The sequence below is a fragment of the Brienomyrus brachyistius genome, chromosome 11 (assembly GCF_023856365.1).
Source record: "Brienomyrus brachyistius isolate T26 chromosome 11, BBRACH_0.4, whole genome shotgun sequence".
Lineage (NCBI taxonomy): Eukaryota > Metazoa > Chordata > Actinopteri > Osteoglossiformes > Mormyridae > Brienomyrus > Brienomyrus brachyistius.
This window is the reverse complement of record NC_064543.1, coordinates 6030012-6039779: the sequence shown is the minus strand read 5'-3', so window position 1 is coordinate 6039779 and position 9768 is coordinate 6030012. Positions and strand designations below refer to the sequence as shown.

The 9768-nt window shown below is 43.0% G+C and overlaps 2 protein-coding genes across 8 annotated transcripts; one reads left to right on the top strand and one right to left on the bottom strand.

Annotated features, from left to right (window-relative positions):
- The first annotated feature begins 280 nt into the window (after window positions 1–280).
- Window positions 281–1746, top strand: LOC125751814 (cocaine- and amphetamine-regulated transcript protein-like). Its single transcript, XM_049031141.1, has 3 exons — window positions 281–616; window positions 940–1023; window positions 1200–1746. The coding sequence occupies exons 1-3, from the start codon at window positions 422–424 to the stop codon at window positions 1305–1307; spliced, it is 387 nt and encodes a 128-aa protein (XP_048887098.1). The 5' UTR covers window positions 281–421; the 3' UTR covers window positions 1308–1746.
- A 1868-nt stretch (window positions 1747–3614) lies between these two features.
- LOC125751891 (CDKN2A interacting protein) lies at window positions 3615–9558 on the bottom strand. 7 transcript variants are annotated; one of them, XM_049031293.1, is made up of 4 exons: window positions 9411–9558; window positions 8331–8580; window positions 7543–7664; window positions 3615–5485 (listed from the first exon to the last, which is right to left on the bottom strand). In XM_049031293.1, coding segments are annotated over exons 1-4 (972 nt in total). In that variant the 5' UTR covers window positions 9412–9558; the 3' UTR covers window positions 3615–4886. The 7 variants fall into 7 exon arrangements, with proteins under 7 accessions (XP_048887250.1, XP_048887249.1, XP_048887253.1 ...); XM_049031292.1 differs by having other exon boundaries at window positions 9401–9531; XM_049031296.1 differs by having other exon boundaries at window positions 9376–9434.
- Between the last annotated feature and the right edge of the window lie 210 nt (window positions 9559–9768).

Below are 9768 nucleotides of genomic sequence, written 5' to 3'. Positions count from 1 at the left end.
CGTTAATCTTCTGTTTCAAGGAATTCCTTGATTAACATCTAACTCATTATAGAGACTAATATCCCAGCACTTGAGAGAATTGTTCTTCAATTCAAGGGGAAGGTATTTTGCTTTTTTTTTTACCGCATTAAGTGTTCAGGGGTTGCTTTGCTTAACCATAAACTTGATATGGGTTAAACTGTAGAACGGGTTATGACAAGTAAAATGCACACAAGCAGGGGGTATCATTAATAACATGTATAAATTGGTCGTGTTTACGCAATGATTCACCCACGCGCCGTACTTACGCAGCCTACTAAAGAAGTCAGTGGTTGAGGAGGGGCAAACGAATTGAATATGAGCGCAAAGCACTTAGAGCAGATAAAAAGCCGGTTTGTCTGGGAGGTTTGGGTGTTTCAATCGCTTCTGCGCTATAGCAGGAATGTCTCACGTCTCCTCTCGATACAGGACCATGGAAAACCCCAAGCTTTGGACCAAAGCCGTCGTTTGCGCCGCGCTGCTCTTCGGAGTCACCAGGGCTGAAACTAAGGATTCGGATAAGGAGCTGGACTTGGACGAAAGAGCCCTAACAGATTTCTACCCCAAAGACCCAAATCTGACCACCGAAAAGCAGCTTGTAAGTTATAATCCGTTATTGTAGCAATGTCCTGGATAACATTTCTACTCAAACACACGTTGATTGTCAGTGTTCTGGATGCATGAAATATGACCGATGTTTGCCTACCTGATACAAAATTAATGAAGGCTTCGTGGATCTGCTTCTGCACACACAAGTACTTGACCTAAGTTCCAGTAAAACGTTTCCTTGAATGCCTGTGTGCATGACAACTGGAGCAGCTATGAATAAAATAATAAAAATCCTAAAAAATAACCACGAAAATATAAATATTTGTTCATCCGTTTGTGTGGATATGTTTAAGTATTTTGTTATTTTAACAGCTTGGGGCTCTTCAAGAAGTCTTGGAAAAGCTACAGACTAAACGAATTCCATCATGGGAAAAGAAATTTGGTCAAGTTCCTACGGTAAATAAAACAATACCACGCCTTAGCATGCATTTTAACGATTATAAAGCTGTTTGTATTTCACAGTAACATTTTCATGAAGTACTTAACTTTTTTTTGCGTGTATCTAAAGGAAAAGTCAGATTGAATGGAGATGTGTATTAACACTTGTCGCTTATCTGTCCGTCTTTGCCTAGTGCGACGTGGGGAGGCAGTGCGCGGTGAGAAAGGGATCCAGGATCGGCAAAATGTGCGACTGTCCGCGCGGGGCATTTTGCAACTTCTTCCTGCTGAAATGTTTATAATACCGAGAATGCTGTGAAATTTATTTGACTTTGGGGTCGAATGCAAAACCCACTAAATAATAATAATAATAACAACAATAATATATACTAAATATTGTACATATATGATTTGTATATTTTATAGAATTAGGCCTACTAAATTAAATATTAAAAATCACGGCTGCTGTTACTAATTTACTTAAAATAGGCATATTCGTCCTGTGCACAGTATTGTATTTTGTATTTGAAAGTGAGCATAAAGAATATTAAAATATCTTGTCCTGTTTTCTAGAGCAGCCTATGTCACCGCTGAATTCTTATTTGAGTAGAATGATAGGTGACCCTCTCACCACACCCCCAAGTTTAAAAGGCATGGTTCTGAGCCACTTTCACGTTACACATGCTGCCAACGAAGCGTGGGAGGAACAAGGCATGAGGAGAAGCTCTAAGGAAAATGCATTTGACGGACAGATAAAATTTGTGAAATAATTCAAACCGGTTTTTTAAGGCACATTAATCACAGTGAGCTGGGAAATTAAAACGATCCGTTCTGTTTTTAGACGTATCTTATGCGACTGTTTTAAATAGAACATGTTATTTCGTTCCATTTCACTTCAAACAATGAACCAGATATAGAATATTGGTGAAACAGCTGCAATCGTCACCGGCGTAATTTATATATTAAATGTTAAGAGCGGCTCACTTTCAGTCTGCATTGACTTATTTACTCTTGCACTATGTGTGTGTGTGTGTGTGTATGTATGTATGTATATATATATACATACATACATACACACACACACACAACTATGCATATGCGCACGTGCACACACACACACACACAGGTACTCACGGCCGGATCTAGAGGTGGGCAGCGGTGGGCGATGCCAAATGTCACCCAAATTTCTGCTCTGCCCACCCAATTGGTCACCTTTAGCCCGCGCGTTCTGCATCTGCCAATCACGTTCATTTCATTCCTCCCATCATATTCTTCTGCGGGGCTTTTGTGGCCACCTGCACGTGAAAGCGGAGTGAGCTCGTTTAATTATCTTTTAATGTTTTTTTCTCTCTAAGGAGCTTCCTTCCACTATATTACTGTTCGCGTTACATGTTCTGCTCTTACGGTTTTATATACCAGTTCATGAGTTTGAGTTCCAAATTTGCCTTTAATATGCCAGTAGCTTATGTTTATGTTACGTTTATGTTTGATTAGCAAACGTCTGTCCAAAGCACCTGACAGAAATCACATAATAAATAATAATAATGTCTTATGAGATGACCAGGAGAGAATTATGCGGAGCACATAAATACTGTAGTTCAAACCGAAAATGACAATGCCCATGTGTCCCCCTCCCTAATTTCTCTGCTCAGAAGCCGCTACTGCTAGTCCAGATCCGGACCTGCATACACTATGTTTAACGAAGTGTACCTACACTGTCTTTCACGAGAAAGTCCGTGCTTTATGGAATGCTTTGTCTAAACGGAGCCTTAGCCATATGAAATAAGCATTTATTGTGAATACAAACATATTGAGTCTGGAATGGAAGGTGGGTGTTTGAAATTTTCTTCCCAAATATTAAAATTAATGCCTGCATTATTTTAATGGCAATTTGAAGGACTGTTGTGTTGAAAAATTAACATATTCATATGCAAGAAATACAAAATGACAAGGAAATGAGAAATTTACTGACTTAATGCCAACACTCAGTTTCATCACAAGGTGCTTTCACAAAGTACCTAAATTCAACTGATCATCTTTTTATGCTCGTCCTTCACCTGCCTCCGCAGTGGGTGGGACAGACCCGAACCCTGTCAATCAAGCTCACCAGCCACCGTGGGGGGGTGCTGTGGGAGTAGGGCAACCAAAAGCACCAGCCCAGTGTGACTGGAAAAAGCATGCAACTCGGTTGCCCATCTGTCAGCATTCATTCTGCGTTTTTTTCTTTCCTGCAAAATACACCGCAGAAGAGCAAAGGCAGCCTTTCAGGGACGATGGCGGACAGAACACAGATGCGATGCTGACAGACGAAACGCAAACAGCTGTCCTACATTGTTCCGACGGAGGCTTCCTTCATACACGCAAGGATGAGGGTTTACTGCAGCAGCCGATGATCAAACAACAAACAAACAGAGTATTTGGTCAGCTTTAACTGCGGCGAACATTAAACGAAACATCGCCGCCGCGAAAAATTATCTTTATCAAAAAAAAATTAAGGAAACATGGACCACGGTAGGAGAAATGCAGTATGTATGAGGAAAAACAGCCATGAGATCACGTGGACAGCAAAGGTGACCAAACATTTTGGAGAAAAAAATCACTGCACGGAATTTTCCTTTATTCTCTTTTATTTGGATCTTTCTAGTCCTTCACGCAAAAAAAAAAAAGTGACCTTCAAAAAGCATATCAATTACTTAGATGCGATCACCCAGCTTTCTAAGACGCGACCTTCTGACCCCGACTAAAACCAATCTCGCCAAAGTGCCCTCAGTCACTGTTAACATGGTGACTGTAGCATGACTCATGACCTGCGACAAATGAAAGTCACGTTCCGTAAAAAGACAGGAAATCAGAATTCTCTCTGCCCATCTAAAAGTCAACTTTGAAATAGACATTTGGCTCAAAATTTTTCCATCAAAATGGGGAGAAAACATCCACTATAATTGCTGAGGCCGGAATCAGTCTCTTCAAATAAGCTGTAAAAAAAATAATATGCTATTCCCCAAAACCAAAAATTTAATTAACGTCTGACACCAGAGCTGCATAAGCTTACACTTTCTCCCCAACGGGTTCAATCCCCTGAATTCAGATTTAAATGTCGGTACTGTGGCCTTAACAGCTACCGGCTGTTAATACTCATTACATTATTCGAAGTTGCTGCTAGTGCACATTCACCGCTGGAATGTAAAATAGATGTGCACACTTTTCTTTCTGAGTAGCAGCCAGTTCTTACACATGACCTTGTAATTCTTCAACCGTATGTGTGGCAAGTGATACACAATATAGGAGGTCTGAAAACCCAGCGATTTGGGTGTCCTGTCCATCACTGCCCATTGGGGGGGGGGGGGACCAATGAACCAATGGGAAAATGAAACGAGATGGTAATCCCGCCCTCTGGGGGGGTTCAGAAGCCTCGCAACTCCCATCGGTACTTTGTGCACATGGCTTCTGAAGAACAGAGCAGCAGTTACAGCAGGTCTTGACATCAGAAGGCTACAGGCGAGGGAGGATTTCTGCAGACCTTCCAGCAACAAAGTCCTTAATGCAAAGTAGGCCTGAAAAGCTGCAGTCGAGAAATTAACGGGTGCTTGAAAAACTTAACATAAACATCTACATTTACCACTAACTGGAAACTCACCTGCCACTGCTGAGCTGGTTACAACAAAGCAAATGTTTTTTTTTTTTTTGTTTTTTTTTATGCTGAACCTAAGAACTGAGAAATTAATCACCCCTAAAGCAACCCTGTATGATAATAAGAATGATCTTCACAACAGTCCTTGCGGCTCCTTCATTTGCTGAATGTATCGCGGCTACAGTCCATCGTTCCATCATGTCTTCCACATATGGGTAAGAACAAGAGAGCTTCACAAAGGAAGCCTTTGCTAAGAGAGAGTCCCCACGGGCTGCTCTGACTGGAAGGGGTAGTCCAACGCCGGGGGGAAACCCGAGTTCCGTGGCTGTTCGTCCAACAGCACCAAGTCTTCGACGTCCCGACCCCGAAACCTTCGGCGGCAGATTTTCACCATCACCTTTCGGCCCTGGAAGACCTTCAAGGCCTCCTTGGAGGCCATGGCCCGGGCGCTGCTCTCGTCACGGCCGTAGCCAGTACCCATGTAGACGGTCTGGCACCTCAGCTCGCAGACCTGGCCCTCCTTCTGCGTGCGGCTCACCGGCAAGTCGGGAATGTCCTTCAGCGGCACGAAGACGCAGCTCAGGTTGGCCTTGGACGACTCCACGCAGGCGCGCAAGATCTCAAAGTGGTCCAGGTTGGGTCCAAACCCACCGACTGACACCAGCTTCCACGCCACGGCCTTGTAGAGGCGATTGAAGAAAGGCTGGTGCTCTGTGGGTGCCTGCGGAGGAAGACCGGGTTTGGCCCCAGCCGCAGCTCCTGGTCGAGCACCGGCTCTCCCACCAGCCCTGCTCTCGATTTCATTAGCTGCTGGCTTGGGCTTTTTCGCCGAACTCTCTGCCTCGATCTCTGCCAACGAAATCACACAGGTGACTGTAAGCAAGCAGACCCATCCTTAACACGCCCTATACAGTCAATAACCAAGCGAAAGGACAGAGAATGAAAAACTTCAAAAACAACAAAAATGTACATAAAATACAAGATTCCAAAGAGCCATCAATAATTTTTATTCTCCGCCGTCTGGGTCTATCATTCTTAAACCTATTACTCAGCAAGAGGGGCGGACAAAATTGAATAATAAAAAAAAAAATTCTAATACCCAAAATTATAAAATCTGAGCCTAAAGTTTTTCCAAAGAAAAAAATACTGCAAGTCTAACAGTCAAAACTGGCGCTGAAAAATATTTAGCCAAAGGCAGGCAATTTGTCTCTGCTCATGTAGTGAAATACTGTAGACAAACCACATTCTATTCATGCAGATTGAGCTTCTTCTATGCCATTCGCTGCATGTTTGTAAAAACACAAAACACTAAATCATATGCCAGCGCCTTCCTCGGTTCTTTAAAGAAATCGTTCTCATTCAGCACAAACACCAGACAGCCAGCGGCCGGTAATCAGGAGCAGAAACCAACCTGTGAATCGTTTTGATGTGGATACAAGTAGCAATATCATAATTTACCGCCACAGGCGCACTTACGCCTAGGGCTCACTTCACTTTTCCACGTGTGGTTACGGTCTGCGCAGCCTTATGCAGGGACTCGTCTGCATACTACCTGCATTTGTCCATGACGCAGACAGTGGAGGTCAGCACATGCATATTGCAATGATATTCCACCAGAGCGGGAGAGGGCAGATGTATTGCAACAGACACAAAGAGAAGCGGTGTAGTGTATTGCGTAAACGTTTAGGAACGTTTTTTAATTTTAACATTATTATTAGGCTTAATTACAGAATAGCGAGGAATTCTAAAAATAGCCAGGACCGCCACCCACCCGCTTGGCAAATTTCGTCACTAAGATTTCATAATGCCGGATTATCGTTGTATACTGTGGTATAGTGTCTGGATGGTATGAAAAATCTGATCGCACCTTGTCATAATAACTAATTTTCTTCAACACTTTCTTCATTGATCTCTGTTGTGTGATAGTCAGTGCTGCCACCTACTGGATTCACCTATTCAATTTCCTTGCACATTCACAGAAAACGTGTATAATGCCAGACATAAAAATGTGGGCTGTGCATGCACAGGCTGCCAGACACGCATGATGCGATAATTTACTCACCCTGCATGCAGACCATAACAACACACGGAAAAATTAAGCATGAATAAGCATTTAAGAAATAGATCAGTTACAGACTCTTGGATAGACCGAACAAAAAAACAGGTACAATTTCTGGCTACTGCTCAGCTTTCAGACCACTGTGTTCCCTGGTAACACTGTAAATATTTGAGTAACTGCACTCAGAACTAAATTCACAGCTGTGCTATTAGTCCAGACTGCTTGCCCAGGCCAGCTGAAAGGTGATTGTGCCACTGCTGGGCCCAAACTATCCCTTCAGAAAACATCCAACCCTTTGGAAAACGATATATAAATGTAACATTCATTCATAGAACCACAAAAAAATTGACCTGATTACAAAAACACCAGCTAGTGGGGGGGGGAAGACCCAGTACAGGTGATGACCATGCACTCCTGAGCAGTGGGGTTCCCAATACCTTGTCTGGGGAGGGGCCGGCTAATTTCCAAAAATAATCTTGACAAGTTTTACTGACTGCACCTGCCAGTTCTACCCATCCCGTAAAATTAATAAGTGACGTACGTCAGGCAGCAGTCATCAAAAGGTTGGGAACCACTATCCTGGAAGTGTTTTTTAATTCCCCCCCCATCGATAACATTTGTAGGAATTAAATGGATAAATTCCCCCCATCGATAACATTTGTAGGAATTAAATGGACAAATCAAGAATTAGATATTCCTGGAGAACCAATTATTCGAGAACCAATTATTAAGCTATTTCTAGAGCACTGCTTATTACTATTATTCATTTGCGTTGCATTCTGTATAGTAAACATGCAGGCTCACGTGGGAGGGGCCCTAACACAACGCAGACGCCGCCCAGGCATACCGCACATCGCAGGTCTCTTCCCTTTCCCCATTATTTCATCCCTGGTTTTCTGGACGGGAACATCCCGGACCACAATCCCCTCAGCCATCTCCGTAATCTTCTTCATTATGGTTTGAGAATAACTGCAAATAAAATATCAGGACACACTTTTTTTCCCACTCCTGTTCTCTTTATAAAATATACAGCATGGCAGAGTTGGAGGTAAATCCATACAAGTGCTGGAACTCAACCCAATTGCTGTTTCACACATTTTTAAAACATCTAAATCAGTGTTTGATTGTGTGTGTGTGTGTGTGTGTGTATGTGCCGTGAGATTGCCTGCTTCATGTCATGTGCTGCCTGGGATGCAGGCCCTATTTTTTTTATGTTAGTCTGTAATTATCCTTGTTCATTGGCTATCAAATTGTCATAACTATTCCAAAGCATGGTGACCGTGAGATTGACGCTTATCCCATGTGCACAGGACACAAGGCAGCGGACACACTGGCTGAGATGCAAGTACATCACATATCCACACACAGCAATTCGCATAAACCAGTTCAGCTAGAGAACCTGGAAGACACCGACACAAACCCCCCATACACACAGACACAGGGTAGGAAATGAACCAGTACCCTTGGAGGTGTGTTAAAGCAATAATTATTCTCACTGACTTGCCCAAATCCGATATTAAACAAATTAAAATGTCTGGTGATCAATGAAATAAACAGACATCTTTCAAGCTGGACTAAGAATAACAACAGAAACAGCAGATGTGACACCCATTTTGGAAGGGCTACATCACTCACATGCACCCGAGAAATATGTGGTTAGCCCAGACCATGGAAAGTGACAGGAGTCTATCAAGACTGGGACTAGCAACACCAGGCTGGACAGTGGGGAAGGCCTCCATATTTCTCAGGATAAACTGCCGTCGGGCTCGCCACTGCTTGTTGGTCTCACACTGGCTCCGGAGGGTCTCTACCCAGCTGGCCAGGTGAGGGTTCTGTCCCAGAAACTCGGACACCACATCCTCGCCTTGCCTCTCCTCTGCCATCACTGTGAACACAGCACATTTCACATTACAGAAATGATCAACTTTACAAACGTGTCTGGTTAAGCACGAAGAGTTTTGACATTTCCCATGTCTCCCTTGAAGTTTTGAAAGTCTTTCAGTTGCGTGGACATTTAATTGCGTGTAAAATGCGTCTCTACAGTTATTTAAAAGCATTAATAATTAGTATTTTGTAAAACATACGGACGACATGACTGCACAGCTCATTTTTACGTTATAATTTTCACTTCGTGTGAAAAGCCGCGAATTCAAAGTTCACATGTTGCAAAGCTGCCTGCCCCACAACAAATTATGCATATGAGGCTTTTAAAAACGCCGTGAAAAAACACATATTTAACGTTATTTAGAGTTCGAGGTCGCCACGCTAATCGGTTTCTTCTAATTATTTCGATGCTAAATAATGAAGCATGTTTGACACTGATTGGCATTAAGGCCCGCGCCACGCTTCAACCCTCTTGGGGATCGCCAAATAAAAATTATATTTCTAGTAAACATGCAATATAAAACGTTAAATTAAATAAAACAATAAGGAAGCAAGTTAGCTAGTTAGCCGCAAACTTCGCCCACCAACGATCAGTCCGAAACGCCTTAGCTTAGCCCACAGCCCAAAAGGCTGACCTACGAATATCAAGTTGACATTTCCTTTTAGCGGTGCAGCGAGGAGTCCAGCTCACGGAAGCAGATTCATTTGGCTAGCACTAGGACTAGGGCAGCTAGCCGGCGTAACAAAACTAGCAGGGTAACCGTAACTGGCTGCAAACAAACATCCAGCAACACACCTTGCGTATTATTCAATATACGTACTTGACCGTACTTGCGTTAGCGTGTAACCGTTTACGTCATCTTCCGTTGCCGAAGACTAGTTCCAATACTGAAGAACAGAAGTACAGAGAACGCTACAAATCCCCGGATGTAGGTCTTGCTCCACCCCAAATGTCAAGGATACTACATCGGATGCATCCTCGCCGAACGAGACCAATCCCATGATTCATTGCGCCCCAAGTTCGTTCTTGGTATTCAGAAGCACTCGTAGACTTTCGGTGGCAATACTACATTAACCATGATGCCCTGCAAAGCGGTCCAATCAACTTAAACTTAAAAGCCAAACTAGCATTCCATAATAAACATGTTATATGCGGTTACTTTTTAAAATACCTTAAAAATGAAGACCT